Here is a 15135-nt window from a genome sequence, read left to right on the forward strand (position 1 = left end):
TCTCTGTCACATTTTTGATTGCATGCTTTTGTCGCGCCGCACCACGCGGCGCGAGCCGAACATTCGGCTCACACTGCGCAGCACGTCCCCAGGACGCGGCGCGCCCGAGCCTGCTGTGTACCGCGCGAGGCCCCAGATTTTACTTGGGGCCTCGCTCTGCTTTCTGTTGCGTCCCTGTTTCCCTCTGACCCCTCCTTACCTGTTCTTTTTCTTCTTTTTCTTCTTTGCTTTCTGAGGCATTTTTCTTGTCCTTTCTTTATGTCTTTCCCCCCTTCCCATATTACCTTTTTCTTCCCAGCATTCCTTGTTCCCTATTTTCTATGGTTTCTGTTCTATTCTGTCCTATGTACTTCTTCCCTATCTAAGATGGCGTCTTTACTTCCTGTTTGGTCATTTCCTGTTTCTTGGTATATAAGGGCTCTGTTTTCTCCCTTTCCTTGCGCTGCAACACTATCTGCTCTGATTGTGTCTTCGCTCCTGATTCTTAGCCTTCGGTTCTGAATCTTGTCAAACTCGTGTATACCTGCATTTTTGTTTCTTTTTGATTCCTGTGTTTTTGTTCTTGTTTCAGGAATCCACTGTTTGGAGGTTTTTTCCCCTTTTGGGGTTTTTTCCCTCTGGCACTATTTCTAAAGGGCACGGTCTGTTCTTGGCGGTTCCATTGCCTACAGCACCGTGGCTACTAGAAGGAGTCGCCCCTTTCTGGGCCAAAGCCGAACCTTCAAGACCCACGCCACAAGATCTGCGGTTTCCAGGCGCAAGCAGCACGTGAGTCGTGACAGATTGCAGCGCCCAACCATTCCGACGTCTTCTGACACCATGGATGATACAGTGGCGGCTGCTGCAGATCCTGATTCATCTCTTCTGACTACTATTCAACAACAAGCTCAGGAATTACAACAATTGCGCAATGAGAACGCTGTGTTACGACAGGCTTTGGCCTTCCGCAGTGGCGATGTTCCGACTATCTCCACCTCTACTCCTCGTTTCTCTGGTGAACCAACTAAACTGTGTGAATTCCTGGATGCATTAACGGTGTACTTCGCCTTCAGACCTACCCAATTCTCTCTTGACAGGACAAAGGTGGGATATCTTATCAGTGCATTATCCGGTCCTGCCTTGGCCTGGGCAACCCCGATGGTGTCATCCAACGATCCGGTATTGTCGGACTATTCTGCCTTCGTGATCCGCTTCAAACAAATGTTTAGTCGTCCAGGATTGGAAGCCTCGGCAGAGGAAGCATTATGTGATATCCAGCAAGGTTCCCAAGATGTCCTTCAATATATTACACGTTTCCGTCAGTTAGCGGCAGAGACCACTTGGGTGGAACGTACCCTGGTAACTTTGTTTCGCAGAGGACTTAAGGAAGAAACAAAGGATGAATTAGTACATTCCACCAGAGTTGAAGATCTTCGTGGCCTGATGGATCAAGCACTTTCCATCGAGTATCGTCTTCAAGAACGACGAATGGAGAAGAGAAGGAGTAGAGGATCTTCCCAGCCAAGCACTTCACGGATGTATCTGCCTCGTTCTAAGGAATCTCGTCCCCCTGCTAGAGACATAGAAGGGGAACCCATGCAAGTGGATGCTACTCGAGGGCCGCTCTCAGCGAGTGAGAGGGAAGACAGACGGAAGAAGGGATTGTGCCTATACTGTGGATCTGCTGGTCACATGCTTCGTACCTGTCCTGTACGTCCACCAAGACCCTCGGGAAACGCCACTTCCCGTCCTCTGTAAGAAGGGAGGGGACGGGATCATCGGCTATACCTTCCATCAGTTCATTTAATGACAATACAACATACTTGTTCATGTTACCTGTCATATTACAACTACCTGATGGCCGCCAAGAAAGAACTATGGCATTATTAGATTGTGGTGCTAGTGGTATATACATGGATAAGACTTGGGCCACTAATCAACAGATTCCCACACAACCCAAAGACATTCCTGAACAAGTGCACACCGTGGATGGATCCTTGATATCCTCAGGTCCAGTCGATACTACGACCTTGATGTTAAATTTACAGTTTGGTAATCATCAGGAACACATCTCCTTTGATCTCATTTCATCTCCCAACCATACCATTATTCTCGGAATTCCGTGGTTTACAAGACATAGGGGGTCATTCTGACTCCCGCCGGGCGCGGTCACCGCGCGCCCGGCGGGAGCCGCCAAAATACCGTACCGCGGTCGGAAGACCGCGGTGGGTATTTTGAGGTTTCCCCTGGGCTGGCGGGCGGCCTCCAAAAGGCCGCCCGCCAGCCCAGGGGAAAACGTCCTTCCCACGATGAAGCCGGCTCGTAATCGAGCCGGCGGAGTAGGAAGGTGCGACGGGTGCTACTGCACCCGTCGCATATTTCACTGTCTGCTAAGCAGACAGTGAAATACAAGCGGGGCCCTCTTACAGGGGCCCCTGCAGTGCCCATGCCATTGGCATGGGCACTGCAGGGGCCCCCAGGGGCCCCGCGACACCCCCTACCGCCATCCTGTTCCTGGCGGGCGAACCGCCAGGAACAGGATGGCGGTAGGGGGTGTCAGAATCCCCTCGGTGGCGCAGCAAGCTGCGCCGCCTTGGAGGATTCCAACGGGCAGTGGTAAACCGGCGGGAGACCGCCGGTTTACCCTTTCTGACCGCGGCGGTCAGAATGCCCTCGGGAGCACCGCCAGCCTGTTGGCGGTGCTCCCGTGGTCGGTGGCCCTGGCGGCCACCGGCCGCCAGGGTCAGAATGACCCCCATAATCCGTATGTAAACTGGGTAACCCGGACAATTTCCTTGTCCTCACAGTTTTGTCAAGAGAACTGCTTTGCTTCCGACAAATATTGGTCACCGAACAGATTAACACCTATTAAGAGTACTACAGAATATTCCATCAATACTGTCCAAGGAGTTCCTGAACATTATTTAGAGTTTCAAGACGTGTTTCAAAAGCCATCCAGACCTGTATTACCTCCACATCGAGAGTACGATTGTGCTATTCCTTTGGAACCTGGAACAGTCGTCCCCTTTGGGAGGATGTATTCTCTCACGGAACCTGAAAAGGAAGTTCTTAAGGAGCATCTGGAGGAAAATGTACAGAGTGGTCTCATTGTTCCATCGTCTTCTCCGGCAGGGGCTCCTCTCTTTTTTGTACCTAAGAAGACCAAAGATCTTCGTCCTTGCCTGGACTTTCGAGGCCTAAATAAAATAACTATAAAGGATCGTTATCCTTTGCCCCTCATCAAGGATATTCTAGAGGCAGTCAGAGGGGCTCAACGTTTTACCAAGTTGGATCTTCGAGGAGCTTACCACCTTTTACGTGTAAAAGAAGGAGACGAGTGGAAAACAGCATTCAGGACACCATTTGGTCATTTTGAGTACAAAGTCATGCCTTTTGGTCTTACGAATGCCCCTGCAATATTTCAAAGATTTATGGACTCAATATTTTCCGATCTCTTGAACCAGACAGTCGTAATCTACTTAGACGACATCCTTATCTTTTCCAGACATCCCGATCTCCATTCTTTTCATGTGAAACAAGTCCTCCAAAGACTCCGAGCACATCAACTATCCTGTAAACCCGAAAAGTGTGAGTTCGATAAGACGGAAGTCAAATATCTGGGTTATCATTTAAGTCCCACCGGCATAGCTATGGACCAAGAAAAGGTACAAGCAATTCTCGATTGGCCTTCTCCTTCTTCTATTAAAGAAACACAATGTTTCCTAGGATTAGCAAATTTTTATCGGCAGTTCATTCAAGACTTTGCTAAACAGACCAGCCATATAACTCATACTTTAAAGAAGGAAAATCTTAAGCAGGGGTTTGTCTGGACTAAGGCGGCTGAGACAGCTTTTCAAGATTTAAAGAAGGCTTTCACTCAAGCTCCCATCTTAAGACACCCAGATACCAACAAACAGTTTATTGTAGTTACCGATGCTTCCGAAAGAGCTATTGGAGCTGTCTTACTCCAACTACAAGAGGATGATGGTCTTGAACATCCTGTTTTCTATTTGTCCCATATTCTCTCTACAGCTGAACAACATTACTCAGTACTAGAAAGAGAGTTGTTAGCTCTGAAGACAGCCTGCATCGAATGGAGACAGTTTCTGATGGGTTCCAAGGAGCCTTTCGAGGTGAGAACAGATCACCGTAATCTGCAATGTCTACGTAATTTTGTATGCCAGAATAGTCGCCAGGCCCGTTGGGCCTTTTTCTTCAGTCAGTATGACTTTTACATCACCTATATTCCTGGATCGCAAAACATTCTGGCTGATGCTCTGTCTCGCCGTTATCCAGACTGTACTCCTTCCCCGTCTCAGTTTCTACTGGAGCCTAGTAAGATCATTGGAGTTGCTCAATCTTTTCTGGAGGAGGTACAACTGGAGTACTCCAGCCTGTCTAATAGCGAAATAGAGAAATTAAGAACCTTTTTATGCAAGAAAGAAGGATACTATTATCATCAGAATCTGTTATTCCTCCCTACTAACAGAGTTCGAGACAAGGCATTACAGATGTGCCATGATTCACCGGTTGCTGGTCATAGAGGCATCAAGGCCACGCAAGAACTTCTTTCGCGATCTTTCTGGTGGCCTACCTGGAAATCAGATGTCGAAAGATACGTTCAGGCTTGTCCCATATGTGCTCAAGTCAAGATTCACCGTACCAGACCTGCAGGATTACTACAGCCTTTGCCGGTTCCACCAACTCCATGGCATACTATTTCCACTGACTTCATGTGTTCACTTCCACCATCAGCTGGAAACCAGGTTATCATGGTCACTGTTGATTCTTTCACTAAAATGGCTCACTTCACTGCCCTAAAGAAGCTACCTACAGCTCAAGAATTGAGCCAGATATTTATCGACCATATTTTCCGTCTCCATGGACTTCCACATACCATTGTATCTGACAGAGGACCTCAGTATTTTTCCCGGTTTTGGAAATATTTTTGCAAGACACTCAACATCAATATAGCACTATCATCCGGTTTCCATCCTCAGACCAATGGACAAACCGAGCGTTTGAACCAAGGATTAGAACAATACCTTCGCTGTTTTTGTAATGCCACCCAAAGCAACTGGAACACTTATCTTCCTATTGCTGAATATTCCTACAACAATACTGTCCATAGTGCCTCCAAGGTCACTCCTTTTTTCTGTTCCTATGGCTATCATCCTACCTCTTTTCCTACTTCTCCTCAATCTACCTCTCCTCTGCCTGCAATTACATCTTTTTCCACACGTCTCTTGCAACTCCATAGGCTAATTAGATCTAATTTATTGAACACCAAGAGATATATGAAGAAGATCGCAGATAAGAAACGTGGACCCACTCCAGATTATCACCCTCAAGATAAAGTCTGGCTTTCTTCCAAATTCTTGCCCTCTCGCCTTTCTCTAAATAAGTTCACGCCTCGCTATTATGGGCCTTTCCGTATTCTTCAGTTGATCAATCCTGTAACTGTTCGTCTTCGCTTGCCTCATACTTGGAAAATTCATCCGGTCTTTCATGTATCCCAGCTCAAACCTTTTGTCCCTGACCCTTTCTCTCGTCAGTTTCCTTGTCCTCCTCCTGTGTTGGTGAATGATGTGCCTGAATATGAGGTTCAGGAAATTTGTGACTCTCGCCTTTTTCACCGACGTCTTCAGTATTTGATTCACTGGAAGGGATATCCTCTTAGTGAATGCTCTTGGGAAGATGCATCTTCTGTTCACGCCCCTCTTCTGATTTCTCGTTTTCATCGTTTGTTTCCCTTCAAATCTGGACCTTTGGGGGGGGGACCTACTGTCGCGCCGCGCACCGCGTCCCCAGGACGCGGCGCGCCCCGAGCCTGCTGTGTACCGCGCGAGGCCCCAGATTTTACTTGGGGCCTCGCTCTGCTTTCTGTTGCGTCCCTGTTTCCCCCTGACCCCTCCTTACCTGTTCTTTTTCTTCTTTTTCTTCTTTTCTTCTTTGCTTTCTGAGGCATTTTTCTTGTCCTTTCTTTATGTCTTTCCCCCCTTCCCATATTACCTTTTTCTTCCCAGCATTCCTTGTTCCCTATTTTCTATGTTTTCTGTTCTATTCTGTCCTATGTACTTCTTCCCTATCTAAGATGGCGTCTTTACTTCCTGTTTGGTCATTTCCTGTTTCTTGGTATATAAGGGCTCTGTTTTCTCCCTTTCCTTGCGCTGCAACACTATCTGCTCTGATTGTGTCTTCGCTCCTGATTCTTAGCCTTCGGTTCTGAATCTTGTCAAACTCGTGTTTACCTGCATTTTTGTTTCTTTTTGATTCCTGGTTTTTTGTTCTTGTTTCAGGAATCCACTGTTTGGAGGTTTTTCCCCCTTTTGGGTTTTTTTCCCTCTGGCACTATTTCTAAAGGGCACGGTCTGTTCTTGGCAGTTCCATTGCCTACAGCACCGTGGCTACTAGAAAGAGTCGCCCCTTTCTGGGCCAAAGCCGAACCTTCAAGTCCCACGCCACAAGATCTGCGGTTTCCAGGCGCAAGCAGCACGTGAGTCGTGACAGATTTATTCTTTTGAAGCTTTGGTCACATTTAAAGGACTATCAGATTTGGACATTTTGTTTTGTCAGATCTTGTACTGGAGCACTCGCTGTCGCAAAGTCATGACTTTTGTCTTGAACAATAGTTGTCCATGCCCAGGAAGGATCATACCATGGTGACATCCAGTGGGGGACTGGTGGCTGACTGTAGTCACACTCTTAAAGGATCAAGAGTCATCCCTCCATCAGAAAATACATGCTCAAAGAACTCAACTTTTCTTTTGTGAACTTCACACTTTTCTGCATTTAATGTGAGACCTGCATCTGTACGCAACTGATACACCTGTTTGAGAGCCTTATCATGTTCCTTCTGTGTTGTTCCATGCACCAGTATATCATCACTGTAATTGAAGACGTGCAGCAGGTTGAATAATTCTACGTATAACATTGTGGAATATGTCTTCAGCAGAATACATTCCAAAGCGTAATCTTTTGTATCTGAACAAAGCAACATGGGTCATAAAAGTGGTAATGTACCTGCAGTTTTCTTCCAGTTTGAGTTGATGGTATCCTTTGTTCAGGTCAAGACAGAAGAAAACTTTGGTTCCATTCAGCAGCATGATCATATCCGCAATGTGTGGACCAGTATGTCTCTCTCTCTTTCAATTACTTTGTTGGCTTGGCTCATATCCATGCAGATGCACACTGTACCTCCACTGTCCTTTTTGGGCACCACTGCTATGGGTGACACCTACGGTGTAGGACCATTAGAGTGCTCAATGAAGTTGTGTTTTAGCAAGGCTTCTAGTTCCTTCTCGATGGCTTCTTGCAGATGAAATGCTATTCTGTGATGTTGCTGTGCAACAGGATAGATGTTTTCATTAATGTGGGGTTGCACGCTTATTGTTTTGAGCCTTCTTAGACCATGAAACAGACTCACAATTTCAGATTGGGTATTTAGCTTGTAATTGATAGATATCAGTCCCATTTCAGCAGTGGTTGCAAAATGAATTAGGCATGCACTGGATGGAGTACTTTGAAGAACATGGATTGGGTCCTGCACAGATGTCTTCTGTGCAGGACCTTGTGTTGCAAGGTTGCTGTGAATGATCCTTGACTCTGCAACGGTATAAAAGCAGCCCAGGCGTACATATTCTTATTGGACGTAGTGAGTCACAGTATAGGCAAGGAACTGTTCAATTGATCAACTGGCATGATGTTGATCGGTGCATCCCTGTCAATTACAAAGATTTTGGGGCAATGTCCATAAGCGTACTTTTGTTTAATTAATTGATTTGTTTTTGCTGTTCATTTGTCCTCTTTACATGCAGCAAGGCCCACACATGCATGTCGCTTCTTTTTAGACAATATCATTGCACATTCATTCTCTTTGCTGTCACACAATGAAGATGTCAAGAGATCCTTGCAGCATGAACTTGACGATGATCAACTTTGTTTAGTTTCCACCTGTCGCAGTTGAGATTGCTATTTATCTTTGTGGTCATGGTGAGAGTGCTTCTGGAATCTTCTGGTATCCATCTTCTTGTCTCGCTGTGATACACATGAATTCTCTTTCACTTTGCCAACTACCCCAAAGTGGTTTTCTTTTCCACAACCTTTGCACATCTGTCTGATGGCTGGACATTTGCATTCATGTGGAAATGAAAACCCACATCTCTAACATTGTCTTTCTTTCTTTGAAGATGATGACTTACGGGCCTGTGCTTGGTGCTTGAGTTTACTCTTTATGACTAGTGCTGATTCACTTTTTGTGATTCCTGCTTCCATGTTAGCGACTACTATGATCTACTCATTCCACTGCTCTGGCAGCCATCAGTACCTTTTCTAGTCTGGATGCCTCTCGCAACATGTGTCTTCTGAGGGAGTCCAACAAGCAACCATCAATGATTATATGGCGCATGGCTTCTTCATCATTAAATTCACTAAGCTTACATTGTTTGAAGAGAATATCAAGTCTCCCAACAAACACATCCATCCTCTCACCACCTTGCTGTCTTACTTGATTGAAAATGTACCTTTCATACTCGACATTCAGCATCGGATTTAACTTGGCTCCTAGTGCTTCTTTGATCTGATAGTATGACATTGTCTCTGTGAGATTTTCTTTATCACTTCTTTCACTTCATCAACAGCAAGATACTTTAAGTATTTAATGATTTTCTCATCATTTACTTCTTTCAGGGCATCTGTGAATTAATTAAAAGTCTTGATCCACGAGGTCCATCTGGTGCCAATATTCGCGTTTTTGGCATCGTCGAATGGTGGCACAGGTTTCAAAAACAAATCAGCACTGTGATGCATATCTCTGGCAGCAGCGACAGAGAGCCTTCACTATCTTGAAGACCTTTTCAGTTGCAATGAAGGCCACCGGCTTCTGACTTCAATTGTATTCGGCAGCTTCTCTGGGGAGCAACCCCCGTGTTCGCTCTCAAGTCACCTTGCCCAATTTTGAGGTAGTACGATTGGTGGTTAAGTTCACTTCTCGTACTGGGTTGTCGCTGACTTCTAGAAATATCTTTGGTTGTCACTGCCTTTTATGTTGTACCTGGCTGTCACTGCCTTTAGTGTTCTCTTTGTATGAAGAATGGCTAAGCAGTGTGGGGCACAACACTGTGTTTTCTCAGCCTGGTCACCAAGTCTTGGTGGGGTTTTCCCACAGAGCTTCTCTGTTAGGCCTTTGACTTCTCCACGAGGCCTCGAACGGGCTGGAGTGGAGTTTGCACTCCACATACCCCAACTGCAGGCTTCTTTGCACCGGCCTGTGTGCACGTGGTATGCTTGAGCAGTTTGCTATTTTATTGCAAACTCACTAGGAGAGCATTTTTTGTTTCTTTGGGGCAAGCCTCCCCTACTCATCACCAGTTGTTGCATCCTCCCCAGCCTGGGAGCATACACAAGGACATGACACACACACAGCTTGTAGTCAACATCTTTATTCATCAGCGTACAACAGTCAACTGACTTCTCATTATCACATAACTGTTAATAACCACACCTTAACACTTCCCAGAATGATTGCGTAATCCCTTCACTTAGCCCGCTCCGGCCGCAGGGTCCTAATGCTGACAGTTCTAAGACACTACAGGGGGGAGCAGGGGTCAGGGTAGAGGAGTTCAGAGTTCACTTGTCTAGAAATTGAAGACTATGGGTTGTTATGTTCAGAAATAAGTTGGGTTATACAGGGTAGGAGTGGAAGAATGATGCATTTGTAGCTGGATTCCACAGAAGGGTTGTCACTTAGGGGTACGGGTAGGAAAAGGTCATATTTGAATGATGTATAGTGCATACATGCAAACTTCTTAGGGTAGATAAGTGAGAGATTTTTAAAAAATAGGAGAATGTATTTCCCATTAAAGGCAAAGGCAATCTGCTGAATCGGGTCTATTGATATGTATTGTGGCAGAAGTTCAACATTTCAGTTTTGGCAATTTAATAACATAGCACAAACAAAAACAGAGTTCTAAACTCTGTTTTTGTTTGTGTCATTTAGAACTGCCAAAAATAAAATGTTGAGGCCTGTCACATGCTCTAATCTCCGCCTCCAAGAATTAAGGACAAACCATTAACCTTTAATGGCAGATGTAATTCTTGGCAGGTGAGATTGGAGCGTGCGTGACAGGCATCATAATTTTATTTTTGCCAGTTTTACAAACTCCCAATCGGGCTTCCGCATGCAGCAATCGGGAGACGCGAGACTAGCCTTGAAATCTATAGTTTTCCGCCTAAATGTGTTCTTTTTGCTTTTGCCACCCTAAGTGGGAAGGGAATGCTGAGACATGGGTCCCGTGCTCACTGTGCCAATGGATTCAAGCTAGCCTAGCTGATGAGGGGGGTAATACTCCAAAGCTGGTCCCAGAATGCTTGTTTCCCATCCATGGAGGACCTAGCCTGGCACTTTGGGCTAGATTGTTCCCATGGCGAGCAGGGTCAAGGCTGATTTGCATACGTCTGGGTCCAAACTGGAATGGTGTGGTGATCACAAAAATATGATGGATTAAATCCAGATCTGTGACGGGGTGAATGTTTGATTTGTTCAGCATTCCGCCCATCATTTAATCTGAATGATTGGTATGTATTATAATTAGGCGCTTGGTTTAGTCCAAATGTTTTGATGTATACTGTGTGATGCATACCTGTCTCATTAAAGCGCCTTTTTTCACACATATTACTGTGTAGCGTGGTCCCAAGAGTGTACCCTCTTGACAGTTTAGAGGAATAGTTTGAGTCAATGTAGCAGGGATGTGCAGGCTTCATTTTGGCATTATCAGGTTTGGTGCAATGTTAGTGTGTGTGTGTCTGCATACTGTTTAGCCTGTTTTTTATTGATTGTATTTACTATGTTATTACTATGATATGTTATTGAGATACATATTGTCTTATATAGTACGAACTCCACCCAACCGGCCCCCGAACGAAGTACAGCCAGAAATGGAAAACATGCCAGGAGATAAAATGACTAAAACTTCAACATGACAGCAAAGTACACAGGGTACAGGACAACAAGATATAGTTACAGCAAGGCATGTATGTAGGCTAACAAAAGGAAGTATTGATAATGTGAGGAAGTAGAATATCAAGGAATTATAAAGTACAAGGTGAAAGAGAAACATACGTCAATTAAAAAATAGCCAAAAAGTAGCGAATTTAGTCGAGAATGGATGCGAGCAGAGAATGTAAAATGAGGGAGATTTTAAAAGAAAATTTAGCCGGTTTTATTTCTCTGTTACTCACAGACGCTCATAGGAATCCTGCTGCCAGTCAAGCTATGGTCACTAGGTGTCTCTCTCGTGCACATGATGAGCCTATTGACACAAAAGACGCACTATGATGTTTACTCGAAGCCGTCACGAAACACGTCACATGACGGGGGGCGGACTCTGTTCACAGGGAACGCTGTGCTGTCCTGCATGTTGCTGCTGTCTCTCAAGATGCAGCTGCAGGGCTGAGGCTACGATGAGTAGTTGTTAAAGTTGCCGAGCATGGACTCTGTGAGTATTTCCTTTCATGTCGTGGGCACTGCCTGTCATGCGTGTCCTACAGAGCCGGGTATGCAGGGGCTTCAAGGGGGACGTGGGCCAGGCTGCAGGCATGGGCTGCGAGGAGGCGGACCTGTATTGCGTTGGGTGCAGTTACGTTGTCTCCTATTTCAGCAGCTCCCGGTGCGTGCGTGGGGCAGACCAAACTGCACATGGAAACAAGGTGGTGACGAGGGCGGTTGCTTCTTGGTTCATACACTACAGTTTTTATTAATTGGTTACCAGGAACTAGGTACTGCAGATGTTTAGAAAAATGTTATGCATGCTTTAAATCTTAATGTATGTTTTATTTGTACATTTTCATTGTATCGCATCTATTGCAAATGAATGCAGTAGCATGTGTTCGGTGTTTGCAGGTGAATGGGCAGTAGCGCAGGAACATCATAGTGTCAGCAAATTACTAGGAAAAAATGAAGCTGACGAAAATACTTTTTACAGCTTCCCTATTCAAAGCCGATCGAACACGAGTTTTGTACAGTAGGAGTGGGCTGCCTTTGGGGACAGATTCTCATTAATCAATCTTAAGCCTGTTTTCCTAGCGAATTTAGTGCTTTCGTAAAGACGCCTACATTTGAATTGACTACTGGAAGGGGCATTCCCTGCTCAGCAAAATTGTTAGATTGTTTTAGTGGGGTGAGTTCAAGGCCCGAGTCAGCTTCTTCATGCGCTGTGTGGTGTTGTGCAGATTGTTTTATTCCCGGCTTCTTCAAGTCCATTCCAAGGGGTCCCATGCCAAGAGTGAGGCGTCAGTCACCTATATATATATATATATTTTTTTTAAGTATCATTTTGCATGCGACTAGGGATACCATTATTTATAAGAACCTGAACAAACACAACTGTGAATGTTTTCACGTTTCTAGAGCCCTGTCAGCTAAGTATATTTGCCAAACATGGCAGTTAATTATAGTTAGAACTTTGTTTCTTACTGTGATTGGTGGTTGATGGGGCGAGTGATGTCTTTATAACATTAATAAGTGGACGGGTGCATTGTTTCTTTTGCCATACACCCAAACAAAAACTACTGGGCTTAAAGAAAGTTGATGTACGGCGGCAATAAGGTGGAAAACAAAAGTGACAAGAAAGTAACTTCATAGTTAAAAGTTATCACGCCTTTCTACATAACTCACTCCGTCTGCCGAATTTTCTCCATGAATGTGAATAATAGGTGTTATTGCCCAGTTCTGTGGTGCCTGTTTTATCGAAATCTGAAGTGTGAAATGTTGAGGTGATTCTGCAGGGAAGTGAACGTATGACCATCAAGCATGCGGCTATCTACACTGCCTTACTCCCTAGAAAGGTCAGCAGTATCAGGTGCCTGTTTGATTTGGCGTAGTTGCAGCGATAGTGTTGTCTTTTCTTAGCTATCTGATATTCCCCTAAACTAATAAGTAAAAATATCACACCTGTAAAATATTAAAACCAAGCAAAGTGGTAGCCTCGTATGTTGTTCTTTTGCTCTGTCTTATGCTTATGTTGGAGCAACCAACTCGCACTTCTTCCATTCATCTTCCTTATGCACCCTAATTCATTGTCATCCATGTGCTGGACATACCACAGTTCGTTGTGTGCCATCTGTACTTGATATGCTTTAGCTCACTGTGTACCTGACCACTCGTGTCTGATTTGTCCTAAGTTCCTGTGTGCTTTTACCCCACCCGAAGTCCCTATGGGTCTTATGCTCCCCCACGACACAAATTGCTCATGTATTATCCCTGCAGTCAAATGCCTTTGTATATGGCCACCTCATTCCATGTCAACAAGGACACCACAACATCAGCTCATGACCAGAAACAGAGTCTTTAATGACATGGAGTGGCCGCCCTAACACGGAAGTTCCTGTGTACCAGGCCCCCCCTAATTTCACGTGAGCCTGACCTTCTTGTGTGTGCTGTAGGAGTTCTTTTCAGGGTCTGCCTTCTTCGGCAGGGGCCCTCAATGGACAAAGTAGAAGCTTGCTGCATGTACCAATGATGCCAGTTGGTTTTCCTGCTAAAAGAGACCTTCCTATCCTGAGCAATTCCAGGGGAAGCAGCCTTTGCTGCCTGTATAGTAAGTCTACTGGAACCAATGTGTTGATGTCCTAGATGGCACTAAATATGACCCTGCCCATGATGATTGTCACTGTTATAAGAGCACCATGTCACCAAATAGCTCTAAAGCACGACATATTTGCTGCAAAAAGTCTCTCCTGGATTATTATCTGTCTGTTGAATGCCTTTCTACGTTATGGCACAATACCTCTCGAGTGGACACATCTGTCTTGGCACAATTATGTCTGTGCTGGCAAATGCCTCTAGTACAAAGGACCTTGCTTTGCAGATATGTCACTGGACACATTATTTTCTGCTGGGCTGTTGGCCTGTGTCAAAATATCTCAGCTGTGTCACACAAAGATTAGTTTTGGCTACACAGATGTTCCTGTAGTACAGCAAAATGTGTCTTAACAAAACAATGTAGGTTCTAAAATGCTACAGGTGTTGTTGGCAACGTGGTTTTATTTAGCCACCTTGCTAAATAAAGTGAAGCCCCATACAAGATTGTGGTTGCAGGGAACCCACTGACAAATACACTGTATTAAAACTCCCTTAAATAAGTCACACCCAGTGCCTGGTACCCTCTCCCTCTTGACATGAGTATTTCCATTTAAAGCTGCAGCCTCAAATGAAAGTATAAACCTGTAAAACCAGTGCCCAGAATGGGCCACGTGTTTCAGAGCAGTGTTTGTAAATTAACCCCACTTAGATCCAGTGCATGGAAATTGATACCACATTAGTACCTTGGGCATCGAGAATGGTTCTGACCCTTCTGGACCAATGTTAGACCCCCCTGTGTTTTTTTTTTTACGCTCCTGATGGTAAAGCATTAATCTATTCAGAGTTGCTTAGTAAAGCGTTGCATCACATGAACAATGTGGAGAAAGACTTTTTGTGTGCATGCATTGCAGAGCCCGTATTTTATCAGCACTCTTGAATTACAACAACTTTCCCCATGTTTTCTTTTAGAAGGGGGGTTCCACCATGGAGAGTCGAACCAGTTGTGCGGATCTGTTCCATCCTCTGCTGCAGGAAGATGAGAAACCAAACAAACCAGCTGACAAGCAGTTCAGACTCTGGTATGTGGGGTGGTCTTCACTGGATCGGAGGACCACTTTGCCAATGCTTCCCTGGCTGATGGCAGAGATCCGGCGGCGAAGTGAGAGGCAGGAGTTGCCTGGGTGCAGCGCCCCGAGTCGGGAGGTGCAATTGCTGCTGGGCACCCCTCACCTGCGCTGTGTTCCTGTGGCCTGCAGTGTTACAAACCCAGCAGTCTTCATTTTTGAGCACAAGGCCCAGCACATCTCGCGCTTCATCCACAACAGCACTGACCTCACCTACTTTGCGTACCTGATAAAGGCTCAGCCCGACAACCCAGAATCTGAGATGGCATGCCATGTCTTCAAGGCCACAGACCCCAATCAGGCAAGTGCCAGGGCAAAAGCATCCGAGCCTCCTGTGGCAGGCGCTGAACTGCATGCAGAATGCCATGAATAGAGTGATGGTTCAATTCAGTCTCACACAACATTACACCTGCTTTTTCTGCAATGTTTCTGAGATATTTGGGCCTACCACAG

The 15135-nt window shown here is 45.3% G+C and overlaps 1 protein-coding gene across 3 annotated transcripts in view; it reads left to right on the plus strand.

The window, feature by feature from the left end:
* The first annotated feature begins 11339 nt into the window (after window positions 1–11339).
* Window positions 11340–15135, plus strand: part of TBC1D4 (TBC1 domain family member 4) — a 599835-nt gene continuing 596039 nt past the window's right edge. For 2 of the 3 annotated variants that reach the window (XM_069205277.1, XM_069205279.1), the window contains exons 1-2: window positions 11340–11474; window positions 14528–14983. In XM_069205277.1, the coding sequence (XP_069061378.1) occupies window positions 11466–11474; window positions 14528–14983 (465 nt within the window). In that variant the 5' untranslated portion in view covers window positions 11340–11465. Of the gene's footprint in view, window positions 11475–11607; window positions 11755–14527; window positions 14984–15135 lie in introns of those variants that run through there. The other variant, XM_069205278.1, reaches the window with a different exon arrangement.

This window comes from Pleurodeles waltl, chromosome 8, assembly GCF_031143425.1.
Source record: "Pleurodeles waltl isolate 20211129_DDA chromosome 8, aPleWal1.hap1.20221129, whole genome shotgun sequence".
In the NCBI taxonomy this organism is placed as follows: domain Eukaryota; kingdom Metazoa; phylum Chordata; class Amphibia; order Caudata; family Salamandridae; genus Pleurodeles; species Pleurodeles waltl.